We start from the raw sequence: 13750 nt of genomic DNA, 5'->3' as shown, positions 1-13750 counted from the left end.
GTAATGCCTCTGGTTTTGATTTTTAAAAAATATTTATTCTCTTTCATTGTCCTTGTTGTTTGTTGTTGTTGTTGTAGTTATTATTGTTGTTATTGATGCTGTTGTTGTTGGCTAGGACAGAGAGAAATGGAGAGAGGAGGGGAAGACAGAGAGGAGGAGAGAAAGCCACCTGCAGACCTGCTTCACCGCCTGTGAAGTGACTCCCCTGCGGGAGCTCGAACTGGGATCCTTACGCCGGTCTTTGCGCTTTGCGCCACCTGCACTTAACCCACTGCGTTACCGCCCAACTCTTTGCGCCGCCTGAGCTTAACCCGCTGCGCTACCACCCGACTCCCTCTGGTTTTGATTTTATCTAGTCTGTTTACAGTGGAAAAAAACAGCAGCAGCTAGTGGTTAGCAGGTCTTATAAACAGCACAGCCGGTGGTCAGCAGGTCTTATAAACAGCAGCAGATAGGTGGTCAGCAGGTCTTATAAACAGCAGCAGATAGTGGTTAGCAGGTCTTATAAACAGCAGCAGCTGGTGGTCAGCAGGTCTTATAAACAGCAGCAGATAGTGGTTAGCAGGTCTTAACAACAGCAGCAGCCGGTGGTCAGCAGGTCTTATAAACAGCACAGCCGGTGGTCAGCAGGTCTTATAAACAGCAGCAGCTGGTGGTCAGCAGGTCTTATAAACAGCAGCAGATAGTGGTTAGCAGGTCTTATAAACAGCAGCAGCCGGTGGTCAGCAAGTCTTATAAACAGCAGCAGATAGTGGTTAGCAGGTCTTATAAACAGCAGCAGATAGTGGTTAGCAGGTCTTATAAACAGCAGCAGCCGGTGGTCAGCAGGTCTTATAAACAGCAGCAGATAGTGGTCAGCAGGTCTTATAAACAGCAGCAGCTGGTGGTCAGCAGGTCTTATAAACAGCAGCAGATAGTGGTTAGCAGGTCTTATAAACAGCAGCAGCCGGTGGTCAGCAGGTCTTATAAACAGCAGCTGGTGGTCAGCAGGTCTTATAAACAGCAGCAGATAGTGGTCAGCAGATCTTATAAACAGCAGCAGCCGGTGGTCAGCAGGTCTTATAAACAGCAGCTGGTGGTCAGCAGGTCTTATAAACAGCAGCAGATAGTGGTCAGCAGGTCTTATAAACAGCAGCAGCCGGTGGTCAGCAGGTCTTATAAACAGCAGCAGATAGTGGTTAGCAGGTCTTAACAACAGCAGCAGCCGGTGGTTAGCAGGTCTTATAAACAGCACAGCCGGTGGTCAGCAGGTCTTATAAACAGCAGTAGATAGTGGTTAGCAGGTCTTATAAACAGCAGCAGATAGTGGTCAGCAGGTCTTATAAACAGCAGCAGCTGGTGGTCAGCAGGTCTTATAAACAGCAGCAGCTGGTGGTCAGCAGGTCTTATAAACAGCAGCAGATAGTGGTTAGCAGGTCTTAACAACAGCAGCAGCCGGTGGTTAGCAGGTCTTATAAACAGCACAGCCGGTGGTCAGCAGGTCTTATAAACAGCAGCAGCTGGTGGTCAGCAGGTCTTATAAACAGCAGCAGATAGTGGTTAGCAGGTCTTATAAACAGCAGCAGCCGGTGGTCAGCAAGTCTTATAAACAGCAGCAGATAGTGGTTAGCAGGTCTTATAAACAGCAGCAGATAGTGGTTAGCAGGTCTTATAAACAGCAGCAGCCGGTGGTCAGCAGGTCTTATAAACAGCAGCAGATAGTGGTCAGCAGGTCTTATAAACAGCAGCAGCTGGTGGTCAGCAGGTCTTATAAACAGCAGCAGATAGTGGTTAGCAGGTCTTATAAACAGCAGCAGCCGGTGGTCAGCAGGTCTTATAAACAGCAGCTGGTGGTCAGCAGGTCTTATAAACAGCAGCAGATAGTGGTCAGCAGATCTTATAAACAGCAGCAGCCGGTGGTCAGCAGGTCTTATAAACAGCAGCTGGTGGTCAGCAGGTCTTATAAACAGCAGCAGATAGTGGTCAGCAGGTCTTATAAACAGCAGCAGCCGGTGGTCAGCAGGTCTTATAAACAGCAGCAGATAGTGGTTAGCAGGTCTTAACAACAGCAGCAGCCGGTGGTTAGCAGGTCTTATAAACAGCACAGCCGGTGGTCAGCAGGTCTTATAAACAGCAGTAGATAGTGGTTAGCAGGTCTTATAAACAGCAGCAGATAGTGGTCAGCAGGTCTTATAAACAGCAGCAGCTGGTGGTCAGCAGGTCTTATAAACAGCAGCAGCTGGTGGTCAGCAGGTCTTATAAACAGCAGCAGATAGTGGTTAGCAGGTCTTAACAACAGCAGCAGCCGGTGGTTAGCAGGTCTTATAAACAGCACAGCCGGTGGTCAGCAGGTCTTATAAACAGCAGCAGCTGGTGGTCAGCAGGTCTTATAAACAGCAGCAGCCGGTGGTCAGCAGGTCTTATAAACAGCAGCAGCCGGTGGTCAGCAGGTCTTATAAACAGCAGCAGCTGGTGGTCAGCAGGTCTTACAACAGCAGCAGCCGGTGGTCAGCAGGTCTTATAAACAGCAGCAGCCGGTGGTCAGCAGGTCTTATAAACAGCAGCAGCCGGTGGTCAGCAGGTCTTAACAACAGCAGCAGCTGGTGGTCAGCAGGTCTTACAACAGCAGCAGCAAATAGTGGTTAGCGGTTAGTAGTCTTACAAGCTGATGTGTGTGGGGCCTGCTGGTGGTGCATCGTGTTAAGCACACACATTGCCAAGTACAAGGACCCGGGTTCGAACCACCACTCCGCACCTGCAGCAGGAAAGCTTCATGAACGGTGAAGCGGGTCCGCAGGTGTCTCTGACTCTACCCCTCCCTATCTTCCCCTCCTCTCTCAATTTCTCTCTGTCCTGTCCAATAAAACGAAAACAAATACATAAAGGAAAAAGGCCACCAGGACAGGAGCTGTGGGTCTGTAGTGCCAGCAGGAACCCAGCTATAACCCTGGAGGCAAAAACAGAGACCAGCTGATGTTTGTGAAGTCAGTTTCTGCCCGCAGTAGTGTTTTTGCTGGTGGTGTGGGATACACAGGATACACAGGATAAGCTCCCGTAACTCCTCTTCTGAAAAATAGCTGAGTACAAGTAATAACACAAGGAAGAAATAAAATACTAGGATATACAAGCCACACATTAAAAAGATGAGGGGCTTAAGCGCACGTGGCGCAAAGCGCAAGGACCAGCAGAAGGATCCCGGTTTGAGCCCCCGGCTCCCCACCTGCAGGGGGTGAAGCAGGTCTGCAGGTGTCTGTCTGTCTCTCCCCGTCTTCCCTCCCTCTCTCCATTTTCTCTCTGTCCTATCCAACAACGACAACATCAATAACAACAATAATAATTACAACAACAATCAAAAGACAACAAGGGCAACAAAAGGGGAGAAAAATGCGGAGCAAAGGTTCCTTGGAAAAGCAGCTTTACCTGCAGGGGAAAAGCTTTGCGAGTGGTGAAGCAGGGCTGCAGGTCTCTCTCTCTATCATCCCCTTCCCTCTCAATTTCTGGCTGTTTCTATCCAATAAATAAATAAAGATGACACCAAAAAGAAAAAGTTAGAAAAAAAGCAGTTTTAGGAAACTTTCCTTCTGTATTGAGAGCAGAGGCCTCGCTGGACCGCACACAATGGGTCCAGTGTTCTACCCACTGCACCGCCGCCAGGGAAAGACTTTCCACAGTAGACACCATGTCCCACAGCTGCTGCGCTGACTCACAGTCCTTACTGAAGGCTTAACCCACGTCTCTGGAGATGGCACATTTGATGTCAAGATAAATCAGCCTTATAAAACATTTACTTTGGGGGCCCGGCAGTCACGCACCAGTTAAGGAACGTACACACTACCGTGCTGAAGCATCTGGGTTCGAGCTCCTGTTCCCCACCTGAAGGGGGAAAGCTTTACAAGTGTTGAAGCAGGTCTTCAGGTCTCTGTCTTTCTCCCTTTCTATCTCTCCCTCCTCTCTCAATTTCTCTCTGCCTTATATAACAACAATAATAATAATGACTACCAAGAGCAGTGAATTCAGTGCTGGCATCAAGCCGCAGCAGTAACCCTGGAGGCAAACAAAAACATTAAAATAGATTTGCTTAAAATAGATAAAAAATTCATCTCCTCTTTTATTTGACAGGACAGAGAAACTGAAGGGGAGGGTGACAGAGAGAGAGAGACAACTGTAGACCTGCTTCACTGTTTGGGAAGTGTCCCTCCTGCGGGTGGGGAGGGGGGACTCAAACCCAGGTCTTCACACAGGTGGGGTTTGGCTCAACCAGGTGCACACCTGGCCCTTTAATATTCAGAATAGATTGTCTTTATTTTATTTTTATATATTTATTTATTCCTTTTAGTTGCCCTTGTTTTTTTTTTGTTGCAGTTATTGATGTTGTTGTTGGATAGGACAGAGAGAAATGGAGAGAGGAGGGGGAAGACAGAGAGGGGGAGAGAAAGACAGACACCTGCAGACCTGCTTCACCGCCTGTGAAGCGACCCCCCTGCAGGTGGGGAGTCGGGGGCTCTAATCGGGGTCCTTCTGCCGGTCCTTGCGCTTTGCGCCACGTGCGCTTAACCCGCTGCCACCGCCCGCCTCCCCAGAACAGAGTGTCTTGGCAAACTTCAGTTCTACTGCAGCACAGCAGGCAATCGTCAGAGAGAAACTTGCAGACTGCCACACACACTCCATGCACTGTGTACTGCTGTACTCAAACACCAGGCAGTCTGCTACCTGTATCTCCTTAGAAAGATCCATGTTTGAGGGCGGGGGTAGACAGCATAATGGTTATGCAAAGAGACTCTGATGCCTGAGGCTCCGAAGTCCCAGGTTCAGTCCCCCACACCACCATAAACCAGAGCTGAGCAGCACTCTGGTTCTAAACAAATAAATAATAAAAAAAGAAAAAGATCCACGTTTGCTCTAGGACTCTCATGGGGGCACCACTGAGCTGAGACACGCCCACTCTCACCAATGAGAACCATTTTGAGGCACGGACCTTTCAGGCCTGTCTTTATTTCATGCTGCTGCAGGCTTTAGTTCATGTCCATAGGTAAGGTGGTATAAAGGCAATTCAAAATAACATGATACTGACATATTTATATTTAGAACTTGTGTGTTATATTTACAGACATACAAATATAGGACACTTTTACAAAGCATTTTTCCTACTTACATGTTTACACTGTTTTCAGAAACGAATGGGATCTGTGCTAGCCCCTCGCACGGCAATACACAGGTGAAGATTGCTCAGTATCCACGTCCTCCTCCACCCCACAGCCACGTCAGTCTTAGCTTTTAAAACCTCGCCACACGCCTCTCCATAGCCACACACCCCGGTCACCGCTGGGTTCGGGGAGAGCAATGACCCTCCATCAGCTGTCAGGCCTTTTCCACGGCTGCTGGGAGAATGACCCGCTGCCCCCGTTACAACTGTGCTCAGCCCCAGTCCTCCCCTCCTCCCACACCCATTTCCAACCCACTTACTACAGGAGAGAATCGGTTTGGAGTCTGCGGCCTAAAAGTCTCCTCAGCCGGCAGAGCCCTGCTGGGTGTGGGGACTCGTCCCTGGGCTTCGGCAGAGCTGAGCCGCAGCCAGGTGTAGCCCCTAGCCGCTCTCATTCTGCCTGCGTTTAGCTCTAGGGCTGACTGAAGATTCCTTTCCGATCTATCCCAAGGCACATACAGAACGCTGAGGACAAGTATCATGGATTCTGCATCTCGACAAAGACAAACTCAATAGATTTGATACGTTTTTCACCATTAACCGAAATTGCACATATTTCTTCTAACAGATGAACAGTGATCAAACTTCAATCAGCTTGATAAAAACCTACTAATACCGTTTCACGCTGTGTGTAAACTGCAGTGAAGTTTCCGCTGTTAGCAGCACTCAGTAAGCTGGCGCTGTCCTCACCTCCCCCTTCTCTTCCAAGCTCCACGTGTGCTCACCGGCTCTCAAACAGTGTCACTTCCCGTGGCCCTCTGCGATCTGGATAGTCCTGAGGCCTATTTTTGACCAAACACCTCTTGTGTAGAGACACACACAAGGGGTGACTAGCAGACACAGCGGGTGCGGGTGCGGGTGTGGCTACCAGCCTGGAAGGCTCTCTACGGCCGGGAGATGCCTGGTGGGGGACGGGGTCGGGCTCCCCCGCCCGCGAGGCCTCGTGGGTCCTTGGCATCACCTGAGAGGACCATAAAGAGCACAGGCAGAGCCACAGAAAAGAGAGGAGCTTTGGGGTGTCTTCCTGCTTTGTTCCTGACAACAAAGAGCAGAAACTGGGCAGGGGGAGTGCTCCTCAGCACGGCATTGAAAAAAAAGACACGGTTTCTGATTCAGGAGAGCCTGAGCTGGTGTCTGCATGAACCGACATCGGGACAGGGTGGGGGTGCTCTGAGCTTACTTCCCTCAGAAAGCAAGGAGAAAGCACTGTCCTGAGCAGCCAGCCACCACTTTCAGGTGCCGCACGGACCCGAACACAGGAAACACCATGCTTACATGCACACAACAGGCCGGGACCCGTGAGCAACAGCAAAGCCTGGCGGCTGGTCTCCTCACAGACATCGCTGACGACCGAGAGGAACCCCAGGGCCTCCTGGGTCTGTGTCTGCGCGCCCTCCCCGCGCAGGGCGCCTCCTGCGAGAGGTGCTGGTGGCGAAGCTGGGACAGAGGCCACCGAGCCCTTTCTGAGCTGCCCCACATGCTCCCATACGGCCTGTGGGAACCGGCGGTGGCCGCGCAGCAACGGGAGTGGCTGGGTTTCTCCTTTATCCCTTTCTCATCAATTTTCTGGGTCTGCGGTGACCGGAGGGAGCACCTGCAGGCCTGGGCCTCCCAGAGTGGCATGAGGGGAGAGGCCCCCATCAAGTGGTGCCGGCCGCTCGCCCACGGCCTGGCTCTTCGTCAGGATGTGGCAGGGCCGGACTGCAGGAAAGCTGGTAGGCCGGAGCTGTGGGGAGTGGCCGGGAGCCCAGGATACTGCTTGAGACTCGTATCTGCTTCTCTCTGGAAAATGCAGGCCTGACACATCACCTTTATTTTGCTTAGACAAAGTAGCCACGTAGTCATGCATTAACAGCTCCACTGAGGTGTGACTGGAAAACAGACACCCCGCCTGGCATGAGAACCTGCTTCTGCATCTTCCCAGCAATGTGGTCCGTGTGGACAGATGGGCAAGGAGATTCCAAGGAACTTCCAAGTTTAGGTCGTGGACAGGCAAAGGTAAGCGAGTGCAAGCGCCGTTCTCGGTGACGGCAGAACTGAGCTTCATCTGTGACCAACAAGCATATCCTCAACAGGTCAGAGGGAACAGATACAGCTTCCCCTACAATGGAGAGAGGAGGCAGAGCTCCCTCTCAGGACCCTGCACGGCTCTGTGCGGCCACGGCTGGGGGCGGCCACCACGCTGTCCTGCTCCTTGTCTGGCCCGGCTCATGGTCGGGGTCGAGGTCCTTAGACAGCAGGTAGTTGCAGCTGCGACTGCGGCTTGGGTGGGGCGAGCTCCAGGAGAGCGTGGACCGTGGCCGCGACCTGGCTCAGACCTCTCTCTTCTAAAATGTGCTGAGGCAGACACAACTGCTCCTGGAATGGGATGACGTGACAAACACAGACAGAAGAGAAGACAGTATCAATGCCGCAGCACTGAGTGAAGCAAGCACCTGTTCTTCCTGCACTATCCCAACCGGGATGAGAAAGTCAGCACGCAGGAAACAACCTGGCTCTGACGGTGTCCACACTCGCACCAAGCAGACACATCACTGCAAACCGCTACACACAGCAGAAGAAGGACAAACACCGTGGAGGGACAGCACACCCTCCACCCTGCCAAGTCCGAGCAGCGCAGAAGCAGGTGGAGCAGGAAACAAGAGTCCCGAGTAGCAGATGGCCCCAGCCTGAAGTGTGTGACACCACAGATGCTGTGGACGTCCATACTGCAAGGACTCTGACTACTGAGAGCCACCCAGAATCCGCACTGCCACCCTGCAAGTGGAAACTGGGGCAGCCAGGCCCCGGAGGGGCTGTGGGAAGAGATGGCAGCGTGTCTTTTCATGTTTAGGTGCATCCCTGCCTGGAGGAAGCCGTAAGAGACCAAGTTCAAGTTACAGAGAACAACTGTGGAAGTGGGGTGGCTGCCCAGCCAGAAACGTCCATGTCACCCATGCATGAGGACGGGGAAGTTTCATCAGTGGTGGAGCTGGGCTGCAGTGTCCTTCCCTCTCTCACTGTGACTCCGTTACCAGGTAAAGGAAAGGCCTGGAAGGTTGTGCAGTGGATTAAGTGCTGGACTCTCAGTCCTGAGGTCACCAGTTCAATCCCCGGCAGCACATGTACCAGTGATATGTCTGGTTTTTTCCCTCTCTGCCTATCTTTCTCATGAATAAATAAATTCTTAAAAAAGAATTACTTGGGGGCTGGGTGGTGGTGAGTGCACATTACCATGCACGAGGACCTGGGTTCGAGCCCCTGCTCTCCACCTGTAAGGAGGAAGCTTCACGAGTGGTGAAGCAGGGCTGCATATGTCTCTCTTCCTCTCTATCACTCCCCTCTCAACTTCTCTGTTCTATGAAAGTAGAAAGAAAGAAAGAAAGAAAGAAAGAAAGAAAGAAAGAAAGAAAGAAAAAGAAAGGGGGGGGATGGATTAGTAGTGCCTGCAGCCGGCCCAGCAATAACCCTGGTGGAAAATAAAAGCTTCAGGGATGGTGGGCTGGCACGGGTCCTGAGCTGCACCCATAACTCTTGTGGCAAACCAGACACTGATCTTCAGAAGTACAAAGATCTGAAAAGGGAAAGCTCTCCACACCCTGGTATTTACTGGCTACAAGGTGCCGGCAAGCTACCTACCATGTAAACTTGAGTCTGTGAGAAGCGCTCCGTCTGCGTGACCGTCTCGCTGTCTGGCTATCCTTACAAAAGGGCAGGCTCGGAGTGGCCCTGCAGGGCCGGGTGAGTGCACACGTCACTATGCACAAGACCCAGAGTAAGAGCTGTTTCCCACCTGCAGGGGAGCAGCTTTCTGAACATCGAAGCAGGGCTGTGGGTGTCTCAATTTCCTCTCTATCCCTCCCCTCAATTTCTCTCTGTCCTTAATATTCAGCGTTCTGAGAGAAAGTATCCATCGCCTTGGGCACAGAAGAGATACTGCCCAGTACTGCACCTGTGACACACGCCCACACCCCATCAAACATACCTATGCGTGTACAGTAACAGGACTTCCAGCTGAATTGGAGAGGTGAGTCTGAAGACAGTACCCCCCCCCAGGTCAGCACCGTTTCCAGCTGGAATTGGAGACGTGAGTCTGAAGACAGTACCCCCCCCCCCAAGGTCAGCACCGTTTCCAGCTGGAATTGGAGAGGTGAGTCTGAAGACAGTACCCCCCCCCCAGGTCAGCACCATTTCCAGCTGGAATTGGAGAGGTGAGTCTGAAGACAGTACCCCCCCCCCAGGTCAGCACCATTTCCAGCTGAATTGGAGAGGTGAGTCTGAAGACAGTACCCCCCAGGTCAGCACCATTTCCAGCTGGAATTGGAGAGGTGAGTCTGAAGACAGTACCCCCCCCCAGGTCAGCACCATTTCCAGCTGAATTGGAGACGTGAGTCTGAAGACAGTACCCCCCCCCCCCAAGGTCAGCACCGTTTCCAGCTGAATTGGAGAGGTGAGTCTGAAGACAGTACCCCCCCCCAGGTCAGCACCGTTTCCAGCTGGAATTGGAGACGTGAGTCTGAAGACAGTACCCCCCCCCCCCAAGGTCAGCACCGTTTCCAGCTGGAATTGGAGAGGTGAGTCTGAAGACAGTACCCCCCCCCCAGGTCAGCACCATTTCCAGCTGGAATTGGAGAGGTGAGTCTGAAGACAGTACCCCCCCCCCAGGTCAGCACCATTTCCAGCTGAATTGGAGAGGTGAGTCTGAAGACAGTACCCCCCAGGTCAGCACCATTTCCAGCTGGAATTGGAGAGGTGAGTCTGAAGACAGTACCCCCCCCCAGGTCAGCACCATTTCCAGCTGAATTGGAGACGTGAGTCTGAAGACAGTACCCCCCCCCCCCAAGGTCAGCACCGTTTCCAGCTGAATTGGAGAGGTGAGTCTGAAGACAGTACCCCCCCCCCAGGTCAGCACCGTTTCCAGCTGAATTGGAGACGTGAGTCTGAAGACAGTACCCCCCCCCCCCAGGTCAGCACCGTTTCCAGCTGAATTGGAGAGGTGAGTCTGAAGACAGTACCCCCCCCCCCAAGGTCAGCACCGTTTCCAGCTGAATTGGAGAGGTGAGTCTGAAGACAGTACCCCCCCCCCAGGTCAGCACCGTTTCCAGCTGAATTGGAGACGTGAGTCTGAAGACAGTACCCCCCCCCCCAGGTCAGCACCATTTCCAGCTGGAATTGGAGAGGTGAGTCTGAAGACAGTAAACCCCCCCAGGTCAGCACCATTTCCAGCTGAATTGGAGAGGTGAGTCTGAAGACAGTAAACGCCCCCAGGTCAGCACCGTTTCCAGCTGAATTGGAGAGGTGAGTCTGAAGACAGTAACCCCCCCCCCCAGGTCAGCACCGTTTCCAGCTGAATTGGAGAGGTGAGTCTGAAGACAGTAACCCCCCCCCCCCCCAGGTCAGCACCGTTTCCAGCTGGAATTGGAGAGGTGAGTCTGAAGACAGTACCCCCCAGGTCAGCACCATTTCCAGCTGGAATTGGAGAGGTGAGTCTGAAGACAGTACCCCCCCCCCCAGGTCAGCACCACTTCCAGCTGAATTGGAGAGGTGAGTCTGAAGACAGTACCCCCCAGGTCAGCACCATTTCCAGCTGGAATTGGAGAGGTGAGTCTGAAGACAGTACCCCCCCCCAGGTCAGCACCATTTCCAGCTGAATTGGAGAGGTGAGTCTGAAGACAGTAAACGCCCCCAGGTCAGCACCGTTTCCAGCTGAATTGGAGAGGTGAGTCTGAAGACAGTAACCCCCCCCCCCCCCAGGTCAGCACCGTTTCCAGCTGAATTGGAGAGGTGAGTCTGAAGACAGTAACCCCCCCCCCCAGGTCAGCACCGTTTCCAGCTGGAATTGGAGAGGTGAGTCTGAAGACAGTACCCCCCAGGTCAGCACCATTTCCAGCTGGAATTGGAGAGGTGAGTCTGAAGACAGTACCCCCCCCCCAGGTCAGCACCGTTTCCAGCTGAATTGGAGACGTGAGTCTGAAGACAGTACCCCCCCCCCCCCAGGTCAGCACCATTTCCAGCTGGAATTGGAGAGGTGAGTCTGAAGACAGTAAACCCCCCCAGGTCAGCACCGTTTCCAGCTGAATTGGAGAGGTGAGTCTGAAGACAGTAACCCCCCCCCCCCAGGTCAGCACCGTTTCCAGCTGAATTGGAGAGGTGAGTCTGAAGACAGTAACCCCCCCCCCCAGGTCAGCACCGTTTCCAGCTGGAATTGGAGAGGTGAGTCTGAAGACAGTACCCCCCAGGTCAGCACCATTTCCAGCTGGAATTGGAGAGGTGAGTCTGAAGACAGTACCCCCCCCCCCAGGTCAGCACCACTTCCAGCTGAATTGGAGAGGTGAGTCTGAAGACAGTACCCCCCAGGTCAGCACCATTTCCAGCTGGAATTGGAGAGGTGAGTCTGAAGACAGTACCCCCCCCCAGGTCAGCACCATTTCCAGCTGAATTGGAGACGTGAGTCTGAAGACAGTACCCCCCCCCCAAGGTCAGCACCGTTTCCAGCTGAATTGGAGAGGTGAGTCTGAAGACAGTACCCCCCCCCCCCAGGTCAGCACCATTTCCAGCTGAATTGGAGACGTGAGTCTGAAGACAGTACCCCCCCCCCCCAGGTCAGCACCATTTCCAGCTGGAATTGGAGAGGTGAGTCTGAAGACAGTAAACCCCCCCAGGTCAGCACCATTTCCAGCTGAATTGGAGAGGTGAGTCTGAAGACAGTACCCCCCCCCCAGGTCAGCACCGTTTCCAGCTGAATTGGAGAGGTGAGTCTGAAGACAGTACCCCCCCCCCAGGTCAGCACCGTTTCCAGCTGGAATTGGAGAGGTGAGTCTGAAGACAGTACCCCCCCCCCAGGTCAGCACCATTTCCAGCTGGAATTGGAGAGGTGAGTCTGAAGACAGTACCCCCCCCCAAGGTCAGCACCGTTTCCAGCTGAATTGGAGAGGTGAGTCTGAAGACAGTACCCCCCCCCCCAGGTCAGCACCGTTTCCAGCTGAATTGGAGACGTGAGTCTGAAGACAGTACCCCCCCCCCCAGGTCAGCACCATTTCCAGCTGGAATTGGAGAGGTGAGTCTGAAGACAGTAAACCCCCCAGGTCAGCACCATTTCCAGCTGAATTGGAGAGGTGAGTCTGAAGACAGTACCCCCCCCCCAGGTCAGCACCGTTTCCAGCTGAATTGGAGAGGTGAGTCTGAAGACAGTACCCCCCCCCCCCAGGTCAGCACCGTTTCCAGCTGGAATTGGAGAGGTGAGTCTGAAGACAGTACCCCCCCCCCCCAGGTCAGCACCATTTCCAGCTGGAATTGGAGAGGTGAGTCTGAAGACAGTACCCCCCCCCCCCCCAGGTCAGCACCATTTCCAGCTGGAATTGGAGAGGTGAGTCTGAAGACAGTAAACCCCCCCAGGTCAGCACCGTTTCCAGCTGAATTGGAGAGGTGAGTCTGAAGACAGTACCCCCCCCCAGGTCAGCACCATTTCCAGCTGGAATTGGAGAGGTGAGTCTGAAGACAGTAAACGCCCCCAGGTCAGCACCGTTTCCAGCTGAATTGGAGAGGTGAGTCTGAAGACAGTAACCCCCCCCCCCAGGTCAGCACCGTTTCCAGCTGAATTGGAGAGGTGAGTCTGAAGACAGTAACCCCCCCCCCCCCAGGTCAGCACCGTTTCCAGCTGGAATTGGAGAGGTGAGTCTGAAGACAGTACCCCCCAGGTCAGCACCATTTCCAGCTGGAATTGGAGAGGTGCGTCTGAAGACAGTAAACACCCCGCCCCCAGGTCAGCACCGTTTCCAGCTGAATTGGAGAGGTGAGTCTGAAGACAGTAAAGCCCCCACCCCCAGGTCAGCACCGTTTCATTTGCTTGTTGTGTTGTTTTCAGTGTGGACGTGTCTCAGAACAGAAATGTGAAGAGCCTGCAGGGCCTCCGGCTGCTGTGACTCAGTGATCAGTGTCTCCCATGTATCTGGACAGCAAAGCCGCAGGCAAACCTTTGCCTGTTCATCTCTGGGCATAGTTCAACACAATAATCTACGTGCCGAGCTTCCCATCCAAACAGAAAGGACACAACTATTTTTTTTTGAACAGAGATGCTGGAGAGACATAATGACTCACAATTGGATGTTAAAAAAAAAAGGTTAGATGGGAGTTTTGTTGATATTTGGAAATCAAGTTGTAAGTCATAAATAAAGTTCTAACTCTAGGAAGAGGCTCGGGGCTGTATTAGTAAAATACCTTCGTACTGTGGTAACAGAAACAAGGTTACCGGCAGGAAAACGGACCAATGACAGCAGCTGGTGTCCGGTGGGCAGGAGACACAGCCACATGAGTGCACCCTCCTGAGTAGGGAGCCGGCCTCCCTTCCCAAGTCCAGCAGTGTGGGGAGTCGTCAGTAGGGCACAGTCTTCCAGCTAGAGAGGGAACACCCAGTGGTACAGCACACAGAGCGTTGCCATTAGAGTACAGTAAGAGGCTACAAAGCCCAGAGGCTGGACAGACAGACAGGGAAAGCTGGAGTCTTCTGAACGGGCCCCGAGAGAAAGCAGCTTCTCAACGGCTCTTTTAACGCTGAGGCTTAGCTGAAGGTGTCGGAAGGGGACAAAGATT

General features: G+C 52.9%; 1 protein-coding gene across 10 annotated transcripts in view; it reads right to left on the bottom strand.

Annotated features, from left to right (window-relative positions):
• Positions 1 to 4947: 4947 nt before the first annotated feature.
• Positions 4948 to 13750, bottom strand: part of LRCH3 (leucine rich repeats and calponin homology domain containing 3) — a 106265-nt gene continuing 97462 nt past the window's right edge. For 5 of the 10 annotated variants that reach the window (XR_009544785.1, XR_009544786.1, XR_009544788.1 and 2 more), the window contains 2 exons: positions 13379 to 13722; positions 7433 to 7540 (listed from right to left, as the gene is read on the bottom strand). Coding sequence is in view for 5 of the 10 variants with exons in the window: in XM_060172218.1 (XP_060028201.1) it covers positions 7412 to 7540 (129 nt within the window). In the remaining 5 variants the exon portion in view is untranslated. Of the gene's footprint in view, positions 7541 to 13378; positions 13723 to 13750 lie in introns of all 10 variants that reach the window. The other 5 variants (XM_060172218.1, XM_060172220.1, XM_060172219.1 and 2 more) reach the window with 1 other exon arrangement.

This window comes from Erinaceus europaeus, chromosome 14, assembly GCF_950295315.1.
Source record: "Erinaceus europaeus chromosome 14, mEriEur2.1, whole genome shotgun sequence".
Taxonomy (NCBI): Eukaryota; Metazoa; Chordata; class Mammalia; order Eulipotyphla; family Erinaceidae; genus Erinaceus; species Erinaceus europaeus.
The sequence above is the reverse complement of the archived record's forward strand: the minus strand, read 5'-3'. Positions and strand labels throughout refer to the sequence as shown.